Here is an 18,619-nt window from a genome sequence, read left to right on the forward strand (position 1 = left end):
CTACTACTAATAATAATAACAATAATAATAATCATCACAATAATAAAAATAAAATATATACAAAAAATATGTGGTCAACTGCAAATGCTCGATTCCTTGCTCGATACCGTTGTCAAGTTTTTTTTGTTTTTTTTTAAATTGTAAATTGTTAATATTGTAAAAACGGCAACAACTGCAACAAAAGTAAATGAATCAATGAGGAAAAGAAAGAAAAATACCCCTGGGACCGTTGTGTGTCACTTTAACACGGTGTTGTACAGTCACAAGTACATATGAAAATAGTATGAAGTGATTACACACAACATCCATTCATCCATCAATACTCCCTAAATTCACATCTTTATTGTGTTTTACATTCTGCTTTTTGCTTTTTGGGGTGGACTAATGGGCAAGACAACAACTGCTTGTGGTTGGTCAGTGTTGCCCAAAAATCCCCACTGTCCAGGAAAAATCGCCAACACCAAAAATTTGCAATGATCCGAGTGTTCCTCTTCGGTGCAAATTATTTATTTGGAGAAAAGTTTAAAAATTATTGATTGTTCTAAAAGTATAATATTTTGTCAAGATGACGACCAGCAAAGCTAAAACAAGAGCTTTCAAATCAACTAATTACAAACTAATAACAAAACTTAATTGTGGTGGATAAACATAACAATAGTACTTCACTGTGATTTTTTTAACAGAGTAATCATTTTTCCCTGGCTCAGATTGACTTAATCAGATAGAAATCAATGAAAAGCTCAGTGCCTGAAATCAGGACATTGAGCAAAATGTTTGCTTCTAGGAGATGCGAAGGTTTAAATCAATACAAACTCCTTTGTTCCGTGAACACATCAGTCCGAGACAAAGACTAACAAGACTGGTTCTCTTACCTTTTTGATCTGTGTGATCACTTCCACTCAGAGGATAACACCCAAAAGAGATTAGCTCCACTGGCAGTCTCCACGGTCGTTTTAGATTATAAACTCACGCAGGAGGCAAAAATTAGACACCAGCCATTATTTCTCAATCTTTGATTTTAGGTACTTGATCTGAGTAGAGGCACTGATGGGAGTTTAGATAACTAAATTTAAACTGTAGAAGCCCCGAAAATATTTGATAGTCATAATGGTTTGTTTTTTATGTAATTGAATCTGGCGGAAAAAAAGCTTTAATTTTTTCCCAAAAAAAAAAGACTTTTCAGAAAAGCAGTTTATATAAGAAATGAATGCAGTCACAATTTGCAAAATTCTAAAAAAAAAAAATTTTTGATACAAATTTCTAACAATTGTTCCCTTTCCTCAATCTAGCTTGGAAATTCCAACTAATGACTTCCTCTCAACCTTTCCTCATCATCTTTGTTTAAACAAATCCTCTTCCCATTTTGTGAATGCCAAGTGCCAGAAGCAGAATAGATGCATATATTATTCGTTTTAATCATCACATTGAAGGATGAGGATGCCATTTTTCTGTAAACAGCTGCTTTCTTTGAGCAAAGTGCACTAAATTGATGGAAAGGCTTTTTAAAGGACATAATTACATGCTCTACATTATGATTTAATACTCCAATAAACATGTTTTAGTTTGATTTTGGCCTTCTTTTGCACTTTTACAAAAATCAATAAAGTTGTTGTGTTGTGAAAGCAACTTGAATAAATGTTGATCGTACAGATTTAAGTCTAGAAACAAGTTCACAATAAAAGAAAAAACAATTATTTCCGATTGTTTGCTTTTTTTCGGCTCTTTTCTGTACAGGTGACTGGCACCATGGGCAGCATGAAGAGCGGTCTGCATCTCCACCTGGCACGGCTGGATGAGATCTTTGCAACACGCGGCGACTATGTGCAGACCTTGCAGTTCATGCAGCAGATGGCTGACAACGTGATCAAACAGCTGCTGGGCCTGCCTGACTGGGAAAATGCTAAATTGGACTTGGCGTCCATTGCTGATCAAACAGCAAACATTGAGTATTACAGGTGAGGAATCTAAAAAAATAACCTGGTATTGGCATATAGCAGTGATCACCAACCCCCGGGCCACACAGCTGGACCGAATTGAACTTTTCCCGTTTTATGTTTAATATGATTGTGAAGGAAGTTTTATTTTGAAAAACTACTGGGTTCTCGCCAGCACATCTGACTCATTCTTGAAACATGTCACGTCGCTCGGTCACATGTCAAAAATCCATCCGTTACTTTCTTAAAGCGGCTGCACCGACCACTTAACTGAAACTCCCAAGCTAGCAAAGTTAATTGCCGTTTATTATTATATTGTAGTTTATTTTTACATTTGGACGAGGCTAAAGTTGGCATCTGATCTTTTAGCTTCCACTTCTGGGTTAAGGGAAAATCTATCAAATCATATTAATCATTTTAATGGTTCCTACATTAAATCTAGTGTACAAATGAAGTTTAAAGCAGCTGCAGATATTTTATAAAGAATGAAAATAAGCTTTACCCGCATAATTTGAGAGAAATTGGAAACTAAAAAAAAATCATATGCCCTCTTCATCCTCGTGCAAGCCGGTCTGTGAAACTATAGCCGCACATTAAACTGGTCTGTCGCCTGAAAAAGGTTGTGCATATAGAGGGATATCGTGTGATTACATGTATGTTTTGTAAAAAATGATAAAGACTTCAATTAATATGAAGACAAAACAAGATTTTTACTCAAATATGGACATTAATCCATCTTTCAGATGTTTTTAGTGAGTAAAAAGTGTTGCATATGTCCTGACCTTTGACCTATCTTTACTTTATATACAGTTAAATAAAGAAATATAGTCAGATTTAGCGTAATTTCTTGTAAGCTTTTTGAAAAGGGACAAATTTGGATCATTTTAGGGGCTAAAGTCAAAAGGTCAAAACTTTATTACATCCCTAACAAACAAATCAAACATTTGGAGTCATTTTAACACATAAAGTAGAATAAATTCATTCCAGATACTAGCTAGACCACCCACAACAGACAGTTTCAGAAACCCTGCTGTTTAAAAGAGAAAAAAGATTTGGCGAATCTTAGTGCGGTCCAATTTCAACTGATTCTTTTTTGCAGCGGAGACTTCCTGTGAGTGTGATCTAAGCAACCAGCTCTGAGTACAATGTGCCTCATTTAAAGCTGGACAGTCCAGTTGTGTTCAGGTCAAATCAGATAGTCATTAGAGTGCTTTCACGCCATGACAGTCTGGCAGACTCTGTTTGAACAGGCAGGAAAAACAACTTCCCCACTGGGAGCTTCATGACTGTGGGAACCAAACCCCACTTCATGTTTGAAGCTGTCTTCAAACCAAAAAGTTGCACAAGCAATGGAGTCCCCATTTACTCTAATCTAAACAGCCCAACTTTACAAAGAAAAGTACTTACATTTAAACAAGAATTGTTTGTTTCCATGTCTTTTATTTTTTTTTTCGGGATTAAATTGTGGTTAAATGGCCTTTGTGGCCATCATATGCCTTGAAATGGCCTTACTGGAAATGTTTGTTGTTGTTTGTTTCACCTACTTCCTCCATTTGGGAAATATCAGGGTTCTGTGATGCCATATCCTAACAAAATATAGACAAATGCAAAGAGGCTTTCATCCTCTATCTGACTAGGATTTTGACCTGATTTGCATGTTGTTGGATTTCCAGGTTTAGCTCTTTCGATTTGTTTTTTACTCTAAATGCTGAGTTCTTATGTCACTTTTGTTTTTGTGTTTGCTTCTAGTCGCGTGATTGTCTGTTTGCATGATTCACACCAAACCCTTGTTTTCGATTTGCTTCTCTTACCAAAAGATGTGGTTTTGGACCAAATAGCCTCATTAGAAAACGCTGGCAGGTTGAGACCATTGACTGTCACATCAACCATGCAAAGTGGCGTGTTTATGGTTCCAACCAAATGAAATCAATTCAGTCGCCATTTTTTCCCCAAAATGCACTCCGCCATGTTGGAACCAGACGTTGTCAGTGAGCAGTGATTGGTCCAGATTGGTCTGAGTCATCATTTCTTTGGCAACCTTGCCAATCAGCAGTAACCTTGTTGTAAGTAGAAACCCCTTTCACAGAAAGCGGGCTTGGGAGAATCCGTCGATGTGAGACCAAATCTTTTTATTAAGGCATCTGATTAGTCAGTTTAAAACTTGAGTAAGTCGAACGACAGAAATTATCAAGAACATATTATAAAAAGGTTTCAGAGCAAGAATTGTTATTCTGAAAAACATATTGACTAAGGATCATTTGTTTGTCAATAGAAGGATTTTGGCTTGTGGGAGCCAGCAGCTACTTCCTGTTTGGAATGCAAAACGTTCAGGGCTGTGTCCAAATTTGAGGGCTGCGTTCTTCCTGGACTGCATTTGTAGGCTGCTTAGGACACAACGCTGCGACAAGTGCTGTCCAAACTCAAAGACTCCTTCAAATGCGGCCAACGAATACGGCCTTCTTTTTCCCGATTTCAAGAATTGGTCTGGTTTATCCTTCGATACTGTACATATCCCAATATGCATTGCGTCCCAACTTGAGATTTTTAGAAAACGGTGGCGCACTGCGCAGCAGGACCTGGAGTTGGAAATAATTACATTACACCTTTTTATAATTACACCAATATAAAAAGTAGATCAAATAAGTCAAGAAGATTTTGAGCTCCATGTCTGGTTCACTAATCCTCATGGTTGCTAGGCGACAGGACATCCGCCAATGTGTAACAGTTGAAATTATGTAAAGGCTATACTAGCCCTGTTCACAGCCGTTCACACCCGGCCTACTCGCTCGACGAAGGACACGTCCAGCGCCGCCCAAAGCCGTGGCCATTGAAAGATCCAGCCCTTAGATTTGGACGCAGCCCAGTTCTCATATACAGTCAATGGTTGAGACTTGACCTCAGAGCAGGAATAGATCCTTGCCCTCTTTTACTGTGAATGTAGCAGTTAGACACAGGCTGGTGTGTTGACATCGATCCAAAATGTGACTCCTCTACTCTACCAACAATTCAATACCCCCAAATAGCCCTATGGATTAGCCATCTTAAGTGAAAGCAGGCAGTTATTGGATATTTCTAATGGACTTACTACCCCCCCTTCTTCCCTATATAGCAGTTTGCTAGTGGTTCCTATTGACTTCATGCGTTTTATTTTAAGTGACATCAGCCTTCCTGTGTCATATTTCAAACATCTGTCTCAAAATGTTTTAAATGTGTACCATATTTCTCCCGCACTACAGGGGGTACTGGATTATCAGGCTCAACTTCAATGAATGGTCTATTTTGAAATTATATCATATATAAGGTGCACCGAACTATAAAGCGGAGACAAACTTTGTGAACTGCTTTAAAAGTAACACTAGAACTTGTTTGTGACACGCTACATGCTAGCCACGTTAGCATATTCACTATAACACCCAACCAAACATTTTGTCACAGCATCATTTACCTCTCAAAATGGCTTCGACATCGGTAACCCAACCAAAAAGAAATAAATACATACTGATGCCCCGGAGGTAAGAAAAATTTCATGGGGGTGAAAGATGGGGACAGAAAAACTTGAATATGAGAATGTTAAATGGTGGAGAAAAGCATAAAAAGTTGGGCGTGGAAAAAGTTTTTTGGGTTGACGAGAAAAGTAAAAAACACAAATATTGATGCAGAACAATAAAGATTGTCAAAATAAAAGTCTCAACCCCACGTTTTAAATGGATCTTTTGTTATGCTTTATGTTTTGAATCATCTGTACACATTTTGCAGCATCCAGTCAAACGCTTGACCACTGTCATCATGACAGATGGCCACTTTAAGGGGGAGGGGCATCACAAAACACCTTTTTGATATCGATTGCGTGTGTCCGTTTAAGTGGCAATTTGGACGGGCTCTCTTTGGTTCACCCAGTTGTTTGTCAAACACCAGTGAGAAGTTGCATTTACTGCTAACTTGTCTTTTCCATCTTTTGGTTTTGATCATGTAAGAAGTGACTTCGGGGAATCATCGTGATTTGCTCTAATTCCACTTTGCCTTGTGGCTTGTAGCTGTCGATCTGTTTTTAATAAAGGCTTGTTTTCAGCCTGTTCATCAAAAATAGCTTTAATGTAAAATAACTTTACAGTTTATGTCAGTCACAAAAGTAACTTAAACCATTATCACAGAGTGCATTTGGGCGGGTCGTCTGGCTCGCTTCTTAATATTCCAGACCTTGTTCCCACTTTGTACTTCTGTTTGATCTGCAGGTGGCTCACTTACCTCCTACTCCTCATCGTGGATCTGATCATCTGCTTGCTGGCCTGCCTGGGTCTGGCCAAGCAATCCCGCTGGCTGCTGACTACGTAAGTCTAAAGCTACGTTCACACAGACATGTGACGTGCGTTCAAGAACACGCTAAGCAAGCATTCTTGAACGCACTTTCAGCATATGGTGTTCACACTGGACAAGCAGGGAGGGGCTTCTTGTTTGTTTTCTACTGTGTACCAGAACATGTCTACCACCCACAGTGAGAGGACGCTTGGTGCGAAATGTTGACAGGGTGCAAATCTAGCGAAGTCTTGCTCCAGGCTTTTTCTTCACAGCTCTAACCCTCTATATGACTGACTTGGTGTCATATAATTCGGACTTCCCTTATTTGTCAAATCAGAGTCCCTTATTGGTCAAAGTTCAACTGATTTGACCTGCAACGCACATTCAGTGGTTGCGCGTTTTGTACAAAGAGTCCAAAAACGGTAGTAGAAACTTTGGTAGCTATCTGTGGACAGGAGAGTTTTGAACATAAGCTGCCAGCGCACATTAACATGCCTTTTCCACAGACTAACCCTAACCCCATTGTAAATGGTTGCTTGAACGCACATTGCTAAGGGGGGTGTGAAGTTTTAAGAAGTCTTAATTATGCTACAAGATCTGCGGGTTAAATTCCACTGCTGCTAGATGCGAGACCAAAAGTAACCCCCATGTGGTACGAGCTACTGTCAAACATTTGTAGCCTCATTGTTGGATGGCAGCTTTGTATCTGTCACGTACAATGCAAAAAGACAGAGGGCAATGTCAACGTAGCTTTGCATTATGTTTAAAAACACAATTTTTGTTTGAGATTTGTATGTTTCATTTTAAATTTGGCTTGAAATCAGAATTTAATGGTCAATTTATGATTTATTTAGTATAAATTCCATGCATTTTGTACTATTTTTTTATGCTTCATTATCTTTAAATCAAACATATTACATAGAAATATTCACCCTCTGTTTAAAGTTAAAACCCCTTTAATCTAAATCTTCCATTCTGATTTGTATATTCTTTTTACACAGGGAAAAGAAATTCATTCATTTTTAGCTAAAGCTTGGGGGCTTTTTTTCTGTTATTCTGTTTTACTGTTAAAAAAAAGGGAAACCGGGTGCAACATTTCCATCTCTTCCCCTGGGAAATGCGCCTGTGAACGAGGCAGCTAAGCTCTGTGCACAAACATGCAGCCTTGCTGTCATATTTAGCTATCAGGATGTTGAAATTGCTCTGTGTTTTCATGTCAGTGGTTTCGCTCCGCAAACTCGTCTGGAGAGCTGTGGAAAGAGGGAAGCAGGCCTTTTTGAGGTTATCTGCCACATAACTTCCTGCGGACATGGTTTACTGTTTATCTTGTGTCAAAAGACACGGGACATAAAAACAGGCAGATGTTGTCATTTAGTATCCTATTTTAGAAATACTTTTTTTCTCCCTTTTTAAATAACGTATCAGCTCTAACGTTTCCAAAAGGCAACAGATGTTTTTTATTTATATATATTTTTACACTTAAATGGTTCAGAAAAAAAATCAAATCATTCCCAGAATACATATTTTTGTGTTACATTTTTTATTAAAGTGGCAGAAAATGCTGTCCAAGCCCCAATTTTTATTTGAAAATTGTGCTATGATGAGTCACAGCCAAGCCTGTTTACTGTGTCTTACTGAAAATAATTTTATAAGAAGTGCTGCTCTTACTTAGAAAAGGTCAAGGATATTAATTCATCAACAAGAGGGAAACTCAAAATTGACAGCAGCTTCAAGTAAAAAAAAAAAAAAAAACTGCAGACCATAATATAGATCCACTTGCTTTTTTTTGTCCAATAAAAAAATCCTAATTATCCTCCAGGCCTTACAGTTGAAAGTACAGTTCTCCCTGTGAAACAGTAGCAGCGTTTCCATTATATATTTGCGCAAAACCTTATAGAATTTCAAAAAATGTTGAAAAAAACAAAAATTTTCTATTACACTGTTTCCATTAAATCATGAAAGCAAACAAACATAAACCAACACACGTGATCATTCAAAAGGACGGCGATGGATGTGAACAAATCTTTGATTTACAGCCGATACATTTATATTTCTGCCTAAACTGTAGCGTTCATCACCATCTATGAAAGGAGATGTCGACGTCTCATTCAGGCCATGAAGCGCCAAGCTCCTTAAACGTGAGAGCGACTAGGGATGAAGCGATTTTGGGAAACCGAGGTTGGTGATTTTACAGAGGAGCTGCGGATCCAACAATTCAGCGTGATGCGCAGAACTGCTGTGGGACCTCCTGTGGCGCCCGTCGTGCAGTGACCAAGGCAGTCAGTTCTACCAAGAAGCGCATCGCCATCTAACTCATTTAAATTAGAAAAAAGTATTTCCATTGCAGTTCTGCGAAACGTGTCAGTTTTGATACGCCTCAAAAACCACCTCCTCCAAGCGCAAAATTGTATTGAAGTTTTTTCGAAATTTTTCATGTTTCCATTAGATGAATTTATTATCTCAAATCCAATTAGCGCAAAATTATATTCAACGGAAACGCAGCTAGTTATGCATTGTTGTGGTAGAACAATGGTTTGGGGTGCCCTCTTACTATAAGACGATTTGCTATAATAAATAAACCTTTAGAATTCTGGGCTTTACCTGGAAAATTCTGCAGACTTTGTGGGAAATAATTTAAAAATAACAAGATAAAGTACTAATAATTGATTTAAAATGTATTTTGTAAATCACTATGGGTGGGATAATGCCATTTGAGGTGTCCATTATCAGAAATGAATGGACTTCACTGAAGCAAACATCCAAAGTAATCAAGCTACCGCGTCGACCAATAATTTCCTATAATAGACACCTCAAAGGGCATTATCCATTATATAATAGATAATAGTTACTTATATTAGATTAAAAATGTTATTATTGCACTAAAAAAATCAAATAAAACACTTATTTGTCTGTAATTAATTTATCGCGATTAACGCGATAAAATGACATCACTACTTCAAATGACCTTTTAATGCTCAGATATAATAATAATAATAATAATAATAATAAACTTTATTTATATAAAACTTTTCGAAATCCAGATTACAAAGTGCTGTTAAATTAATATGAGACAAAATCAGTATTAAAAACAGTTTCCAGTATGGAGAAATAAAACCCAGCCCACACATGAAACGGTGATAGTGGTTAGAATCAATAAAATCGATAAATCAGTCAAATCAATAAAATCCACGAAATCAATAAAATCAAATGTTTAAATTTAAGAACCACTCAAATCATTAAAAGCACGCCTATAGAGGTAGGTTTTTAAAAGATATTTAAATACTGGTAGGGACCCAGCGAACCTGATCTCTTCAGGGAGACTGTTCCAGAGTGTTGGGGCTCTTACAGCAAAGGCCCTGTCACCCCTGGTCTTCAATCTAGATTGCGGGATTGTTAAAAGGCATTTCGCCGAAGATCTAAGATTGCGACCAGGTGCATATGGAATGAGGAGATCGGCTATATATTTAGGGGCCAGTCCACAGAGTGCTTTAAAAGCAATCATTTAAATCTTAAAATCTATTCTAAAACGGACTGGGAGCCAGTGCAAGGACGCTAAAACTGGAGTGATGTGGTCTCTCATTCTGGTTCCAGTTATGAGTCTGGCGGCAGCCTTTTGGACTAACTGGAGTTGATACACACACTGCTATGAAAGGCATGTGTAGAGTGCGTTACAATAGTCCAAACGGAAAAAAATAAAAGAGTGAATCACCATCTCTTGACATTTTTTTGATAGGAGAGGGGTTATCCTGTATAGCCTATGTAGTTGCCAGAAACAAGATTTGACCACTGATTTAACATGTGTCTCCAAATTCAAATCAGTATCAAATATCACCCACAGATTTCTGCAGCTTGAAGAAACATTGTTAGACAGAGACTCCAATTTCTGAGCCACACCATTCCAGGCCTCAACAGAACCAAAAATAATTACATCAGTTTTGTCCATATTCAATTGCAGAAAATTTTGGGCCATCCAGGTTTTAATATCAGCAATGCAGCTATTGAGGTTCTTTAAAAGACCAAGGTCAACAGGTTTAAAGGATAAGTAAAGTTGAATATCATCGGCATAAAATGAAAATTAAGGTTATGTCGGCGTATTATCTCCCCCAGTGGTAACATGTAAATTGAAAATAACAGAGGTCCCAGTACCGATCCCTGGGGAACGCCATATGTCATTTTCACCTTAGATGAGCAGGAATTGCAGATGAAAACATTAAAAAACCTGTCCGATAAATAGGAATAAAACCAGTTAAAAACTGTGCCAGAAAAACCAACCCAAGATTTTAGATGTTGTAATAAAATGGAGTGGTCAACTGTATCAAATGCTGTTGTCTATAGTTGTCTATGTGTTTAGATGTTTTATGTATTTTTATTCAACATCATGCTTTTAGAAAACTTTTTTAGAGTAGAAGTGGTTACCAGGAGCTCCATTCATAAAAAAATGGTCCTTATTTTATTCACTTCCGTGGATTTCTGTGTGAGCTGAACTAAACTTGACACACAAACCTCAAAATTTCTTTCAGTTCACCCTCTGAACCACATTTACACACAAAGACGCACACTGGGGTTAGTATTGGGACAGTCCGCCCTCACAGTAGAGGCTTCCCTGCAGCAGAGTGGATGTGGCTGGAGGCAAATGACTCTCTGGAGGTCTACCGACTCATTTAATGTTTATGTTCGCTCTGCTGGGTGCTGCTATGACAGACTGAGTTAGAGCTTTGATAAGAAGTTTCCCACCCATGTGAAACGGTGGAGTCAGCAGCCACAAACTTAACTGTTGGCTTTTTTTCTCTTGTATTTTTTCTTTTTTTTTCCCTTCAGGTTTCATTCACATGTTTGACAGAAAACTGACAGAAATACCTACAAAATTCAACTTAACCCATGAGAACGCATGGTGACATCAGTGTAACAGACAAATATCAGAAATGGATTCTGTGGTTCACTTAGTAAAATACAAGAATTAATGGGTCTTATTAATCAAACAACCTCTGCAAGTCCTAAAGTTAAAGAACAAGTGATTTTCGTGTGAAGCAGAATTTATACATGCTGTTTTGGAGCAGTAACTTTAATTAGTACCATCCAGTGGACATTTTATACGCCAAAAGGATTCTGAAAGAATAAAACGGTGGCAACAGCCATGAGGTATTTTTAAACCAGCCCTTCCCAAATCCACTTCTAAGGATTCTTGAGTCACTTTTAACTCTACGTGGTTTCATCAAACGTTTGCTCTTATCATACCACTAATTTACAAAGCCAAAAAAAGAAACTCCAACCTAAAAACAGATGGAAAAACTGAGACCCCTTTTATGTGAGAATGTCACTTCGTCTTTAAAGTCGACTCAAGGTTTTTGATGCTTTCGAATTTAGAATTTCAAGCCTCAATTGAATCTAGAAACACTAGTATTAACCATTCTGAGCACCAAGTTTTGCCTCTGTAAGCCCCGACCAGGGTGTTTCTATGACTATTGCAGTGATGACAAAAAAACACACAGAAGACACTTTGTGGCTCACTTTATTTAAGTTTATCTTGGGGGTAATGAGTTTGTACAAAAAGTGTGTGTTTTGTAATACTTTTTGTCTTTAATCAGCCACGCATATTTTCTACTTAACAAGTACAATCACTTTCCTACTATATTGCTTTGTCTGCTCCTGATTCACAACGATTTGAATAAAGAAATACTCAGAGATGCAATTTTAAGCCTAATTTTCTTTAAATATCTCCTCCATCATGACAAAAATGCCACAAGAACATATTAATAACACCAAAAACACAATTTTCATTGGAGTGGGTCTTTAACGGCCCTTTGGAAAGAAACACACTTTAAAAACGTTTCTCTTACATTGTCTCTCTTATTCAAACCGTCATAGACATTTCAATCCAGTATCATAGACTGGAACCAAATATTAATTTTTAAAAATTCTAAGGGTGACTCAATAGTTTGTCATCAATTTGTGTAATTTTTGGAGTCTAACTAGTGTTCAAGTAAAGCTATCGTACTCATCTTGAGAGCAGTGCATCTTTTTCTTTAACCCTAAAGAAGGCTGACACACTTGTTATGAGAAGGCACTAGAAAAACTACAGCTTTAATTGTTGGAACAAACCATTTAAGTGTCCGTAGGCTTGTTTTCAGTCTCATCTCCTCGATCCTGTGACACAAAACGCTCCAAAAGTTGCTCTTTCAGAAGCTGCAGATTCCTGTGTGGAGTTCTTTTTATATCCCTGCATTTACAGATGGGTCCAACCTGCGTTTATGTATTTATGATTTACCACAAGAAAGTGTACTTGGGCTTTTTCTCACAAGATATACAATAATAATGGTTTGAGTACAGTGCAGGAGGCGCGGAACACACTAGAGAAGACACGGCTTTTCAATTTTCTATGAATCACAGCAGGTGGGCTAAAAATCCAGGTCGCGTACTTGGGAGTTAAAAGAAACAAAAGTGAAAATCAGAAATAGGGTTGCTTAAAGGTTTATAAAAATACAGCTTATTTGATGTCTGAGACTTCCCAATGATCTAACGAAATGTTGCAGGTATGTAGAGTGTTTTGTATCTCACAGAATCATCTGCTGCTAAGTTTAGCCAAATTTGGATCAATTTACAGTTTATAAAGCAGACTTTTGGTAAGTCTCAAACCTACAGTATTTTTAAAGACCCCTTCTGATAAAAATTGTGTTTTTAACATATTATGGTGTCATTTTTCTGAAGATGGAGGACATAAATATATATTTAAAAAAGTATTTCTTTATTTAAATCGTTGAGAATCAGAAATAGACTAAAAAAAGGCAGTTTAACAAAAATTCCTATTTATTATGTTGAAGATACATTGGGTGGGCATTAAAGTCCCTTATCTGAACTCTCAGAAATAGTGAGGGGAAGGGGGGGGCGGGATTGCTCCTTGCCACCAGCACAACTTGGAGGTGAATTTCGAATGCACTCTTGCCGCTCTATGTCCTGGAAAATGACGCAAGTGTCATGGTGTCTCTGGCAGTCTCTCCTCCCCCTCCCCTCTCTGCTTCCTGATTTGGACCAGCTGTGAACACTCACCTCATCACCTGCCAGCCGTCAAACGGAGATCCAGCATTCATCGCCAGTTCGTTGCCCCTGATGGACTTCCAACCAAGAGTGTTCACCTGAGTCACACTACTCCAAGAGCAGCCTTATCCTCACTGAAAATCTGGAGAACTCCTAGCCACGCCAAATACCTCCAGCCATGCTGCAACTTCCAGCCAAGGCTTCCGTTCGTCACACCGTAATTTCCATATCTCCAACATCTTCACCCTTGGATACACATTCTGGAAAAAGAAATAAAAACTAAATTACTTACCATCTTACTCACCTGTGTTTCCTTCTGGGTTCCAGTGCCTGGGTCTGTCCCGCCTAGCTAGCCATGACAGCAAGATTTTTGATTTTGTTTCAAAATGGCTTAATTACATTTAAAAGACCACCGGAACACTTTTAAAATAGATCAAAAGTTAATCAAATTAGGACTTAGAAGAACCTTGATCACTTTCAGCTAGTGGAAGTCAATATTAAACTATATAAATTCTTTTTTTTAAAATAAAATCACCATTAAGAACAAGAAGGGATCCTCCATGTCTTTCCTCCTTTCTGGTCCTGTCATCGGTTTATTTTCTGACAGTGAATTGTTTCTTTGAGCCCCTTATAGTAGCTCAGGACTTTTTTCTGCAAAAAATAAGTCCAAATCCCATTGTGATTTATGTCAGAGTCATTCACTGTTGCGTCATTCGCCCCTTTTCCCCGGCCTCCAGGACTTTTTTTCATAGCAGTACACCCTCTTTGCTCGATTTTTCTTCATTCTACCATGGAGCTGGAAACTGAATAATGGTGTCACTTAAAATGGGACTAAGTAGCACTGAGAGGGCAATAAGACATCACGCAGTTTAGCAATACATAAAAATGGCTATTATAGTTAACTATGAAAAAAAGAACGGTAGACATAGGTCAGCAATTCTGATCCGTTTGAGCATAATGCTTTTCAATAAGAAGCAATGAGTAACTCCTCCTGTCATCGCTTCATTCCTGCAGCTTTTGGCCTTCTAAATGGTTTATTTGAATAAAAATATTTGCACGTTTGACTCAAAAACAAAATATTCCATTGAAAACTGACGGAGCAGCAAAAATGTGAAGAATTCCGGTCTATAATTGGAGAGGATTCATACATAAATACAAATACATTACATGGAATCACAAGAAATCAGTGAGACAGCTGCTTTTTTTCCTGTAAGAAAGAGGGAAATACTATCTTCATGGTTGTTGGAACACTCCTCCACCCAAGGGCCTGTAAGCAGGTGTAGGTCAATGGGGAGCACATTTCTCTTCCGCTCGTCCTTAAAATTGATGCTGTTTTTTTCTGTTTTTTTTAAGGTTTATGTCAATTAAAAAAGTCCCAAACTGTTTGCTCAGTGTCTTCTACCACTGCCATCTGTTTACAACAGCCTTACACAACTACATCATATTTTTATAAATTATTCATAGCAGAAAAAAATCAAAAAGGTGCATACGGACTATAAAAAAAAACAAAAAAAAGGTCGTGTGGAAAAAAAAAAGCCATAAATTTGAGATGTGCAAAAGAAAACTGCAATGTCTAACAGGGTGTTTGAGAAAAAAAATATCAATAGGTTAGAATCAAATGGGTATAAAAGTGGATCTTTATCAAATGAACATATCCATAGATTATCCTAAAAACTTTACTCACAGCTCACAACTTATTGTTGCGTTTAGCTAAAAAACAGAAATGCCTCCAATTCAAAGAAACTGAAAAAAATATATATTCTGTTCAATTTAAACAGGCAGGATTTATTAGATTATCCATCAGTTACAATTCAAGTTAGATTCATTTGATTTGACAGCAATGGATCTTTTAAGGTGGACTGTCACTGTGCTGTTGCTGTGTGTCTGCAGGATGATGGTGTTTGGAGTCCTGGCGCTGATCTTAAGCTGGACTTCTTTGGGAGCTGACCTGGCTACAGCTGTGGTGAGATGTTCACTCCCTCCTCCCCTGGATTTCTCCGTACTTTCTTATTAAATATAACATTTTCCCCCAGCAAACCAACTTTTATCAGAATCAGAATCTGAATCTTTATTGTTATTATGCAGTGAACAATGATTTTTTTCCCCCCAGCAGCTCTTTTCCAATAAATATTTTAAAAAAAGGCTTCTCGCTGCCCCATTTCAAACTATTCTCATGCTTGTTGCCTCATCAGGCTCTAATCTTAGAAAAAAACTACACTTTGGCACATTTTGAGTGACGTTTTTTATCACCAATTCTATTTCTAGTCATTCCAGTTTCCCAACCATAATAGTTTTACTAAAAACACAGAACTTTTTTCAACACAGCGGACATGAATGCATCTTCAGAGGTTTGTGTGGGTCCACCCCAACACTTTCTGCTGCGGAAAATCCGTCCTTCCCGCAGAAATCGCATTCCTGAATGATTAGACTGGGACAGGGTGATTTCTTAGCGGCCAACAATCGCAGCTGTTCAATCAATGAATAATCAGGTACTTTGATTTAAATGACCCATCGGAAGGTTTGTTTTTTCCTTAATGTAGCAAAAAATACTTTTACAATAGCTTTCTTTGAGTATAGGAGACTGAAAAAAGCCGCTTTTATGTAGATAAAGTAGTAGTGTGGGAATGGTGAGCAGGCCGTTCAAATCGCCAAGCATAGTGGTGGGAAGTGATGGTTTGAGATTATTTTGCTGCCACAACTATTTGGCACCTTGCAGATATTGATAAATCCTTGCCACAAGAAATTTTATTGATGTAAATGGAATGGTCTATTGTCACATTTTTGTTATGTGTAAGGCGCAGTAAGGGAGACAAAAGAGTCAGTCAGACTTTATGAACTGCGTTCACAGCAATTCTAGAACATATTTGAAACACGCTACACCTTAGCTGCCCAGAAGCGTTAGCTGTGCTAGCCTTTTCACAGCACCCGTAACTACCTAACCGTGTTTGAAACATGTATAAAAACCGACTGATACCACAAAAATAAAAGTTACTTTGACTACATTAACTCCCAACCTACTTACGAACACGTACATTTTTTTTGCTAAACTTTAGCCGTTAGTGTTTTTTTAAAACACCCAACCTTTTTGCATCAGAAATAATCCACACACAAGGCGCTCCAGATTAAAAGGCGCATGTTTTTTGAAAAAAATTAAGGCATTTAAATGCGCCTTATCATGTGGAAAATACGGTATTTAAACCCTAATTTCTGTAAAGAGTTACTTTTATATCGTTTGTTACAATATAAAGAACCTCATGAAAGTGTTCACTTTTAGAGAAAAACTCATTTCTGCTGGATTCCTTTAAAAAATGTTAATGAAAGACCACCTACAGGCTTACAAAAATACAAAGGGAAGACTTAAGACTACATCATCTGCATAAAAAAGTTCAGAAAACTGTTTTTGTGACTCGTGGGTTGCTGCTCATAGATAGTGGTACATCAAACATCCAGACTCATGAAGACATGATGTGACCAACAGTAACTGCTTTCCCCTCACTAATTCATTGCAATCCTGCCGACCTCCTGCATAAAGTGTCTGTTCTGTAGTGTTTAGCTCAGCCTGACCCTCCCTGGCTCATATGTCCATAGCCGTCCTGTCTGTAAACATCCTCTGTGCAATTCAAACCTTTATTCGCATTGCTCTTTCAGACGAGGCCATTGTGAGTGAGCAGATGATATTCATAGAAATGAGTCATCTCTTGCTGTGGGCTTGCAGGGATGCACAGTTACACTGCTGACCTTGTGGAGTCGTTTTATGCGGCTGAAGCAAGTGCTTCTGTTTCACTTACATTGTTTGCTGCTTCTGTTTGTGGAAAAACAGAAATATTGAGCCTGAAGAGAATAACACACAAGTAAGCAGCCACTTTGAGGAACAAACTAAACACGAAGGACAATTTCATTCTTAATTAGAGAGCAAACTCAAGGTTTAAAAAGCTTATTTTACTGGGTTGTTTGTCTCTGTTTGATGACAAAAACTTAGCTGCTGTAGCTTTTACCCCGATTTTTATCTGATAAGAGCACAAATTCCAAGAAAAAACAAATGTTTATTTGTTAAAGACATTTAAAGTTAAGTAGTTAAGAGAAGCTAATTTCTATTTACATTTTAACCCTTTATCAGATTTTCTGCAATTAAGCATAAAAAAAGGCCTTGCCAAAAATTCCTAAAGTTACTGTCGCTGAGGCGTGTTTTCTCAAACTACAATTATCTTGCTATTGAAAATCTTTCTTTATAAGATTATTTTTCTTGCAGGACAGAAAATAAGACCGTATAAAATACTATACATTTTGGTAACATTTTCTGCTATGTGAAAGATAACTGTGCTTAAAATTAAGAATAGAATGAAATAGATGTTTACTGTCATAAATTAAGATTCAAAACAATAAAATACATAGAATTGTTCTGCGGATGATATTATCCTTAGAATATTTAAATTTCCTTTTTAAAAAAAAAAAAAAAAAAGTCAAATTAAAGCAAATTATAAATTTAAAAAAAGTGTTTCTAATTTTGATAAGTTGATTCAATTCAACTTGATTCAATTACAATATAATTGATAATATAATTTGATAAGTTGTAATTTTGTTTTGTTACTTAAATACTTCTTATTTAATGTTAAAACTTAGAATTTAGACCCTCCTTTACATTGTTTTGTCACACAGCGTATAAATGTTTTATATTCTAGTCTCATTTTCGTGGTAACTTCACTTATTGGCAGATTTTGGCAGAAATAATAAAACTATAGGAGGACCGCAGCTGGACTTGTACCTGGAAGCTTGAGAAATGTGATGAAAAAGCCTTTTCAAGAAATTGTAACGTGCATTCTCTGACAATCACAGGCGCCCCGTCAGGAATTCTCCCACAATACTGCTGAACTCCTTGAAATTCCCGTTTCCAGCAAACAAGTTCGGCTTGGCTGATAAATTCAGCCTTGCTGATCTCCTGTCTTTGTGCGGGGCTCATTAGCCAAACCCCCAGAGAAGGTTAGGCTCCACAGCCTCGTTGGTCCTGAGCACGGGGGACATTTGGCATGCAGAGCACAGCGTTAAGAAAACACCACTTTTATTGGTTTGGTCAGGGAAGGATTCTAGGAAAAGTGTGGATGAGTGACAGAAGTGAATAGCATTCTCGTCTGTTGAAGAAGCTCATGAGGGCAGCGTTATTTCCTCCTGGATGTCAAAAAACTGAAATATTAATGACAAGTCGATGACTCAGTATGGAGGAGCTCACACACTTTCCATTTGTTTTTAGGGCACAAGCGATTTCTGCGTGTCTCCGGATAAGTTCATCATGAGTCAGACAAAAGGGATCATCAGTGCTGGTGAGCTTTAATCTGAAGTATCTTTAAAAATGATCAAATGTA

At 37.6% G+C, this 18,619-nt stretch overlaps 1 protein-coding gene across 6 annotated transcripts in view; it reads left to right on the forward strand.

Annotated features, from left to right (window-relative positions):
- The window catches only part of ttyh2 (tweety family member 2), a 60,742-nt gene that overhangs the window by 34,705 nt on the left and 7,418 nt on the right, over nucleotides 1-18,619 (forward strand). For all 6 annotated transcript variants that reach the window (XM_023949258.2, XM_078937793.1, XM_078937790.1 and 3 more), the window contains 4 exons: nucleotides 1,735-1,955; nucleotides 6,167-6,262; nucleotides 15,153-15,225; nucleotides 18,508-18,577. In XM_023949258.2, the coding sequence (XP_023805026.1) occupies nucleotides 1,735-1,955; nucleotides 6,167-6,262; nucleotides 15,153-15,225; nucleotides 18,508-18,577 (460 nt within the window). The remainder of the gene's footprint in view (nucleotides 1-1,734; nucleotides 1,956-6,166; nucleotides 6,263-15,152; nucleotides 15,226-18,507; nucleotides 18,578-18,619) is intronic.

The sequence above is a fragment of the Oryzias latipes genome, chromosome 19 (assembly GCF_053564925.1).
Source record: "Oryzias latipes strain Hd-rR chromosome 19, Olatipes_Hd-rR_3.1".
NCBI classification, from domain to species: Eukaryota; Metazoa; Chordata; class Actinopteri; order Beloniformes; family Adrianichthyidae; genus Oryzias; species Oryzias latipes.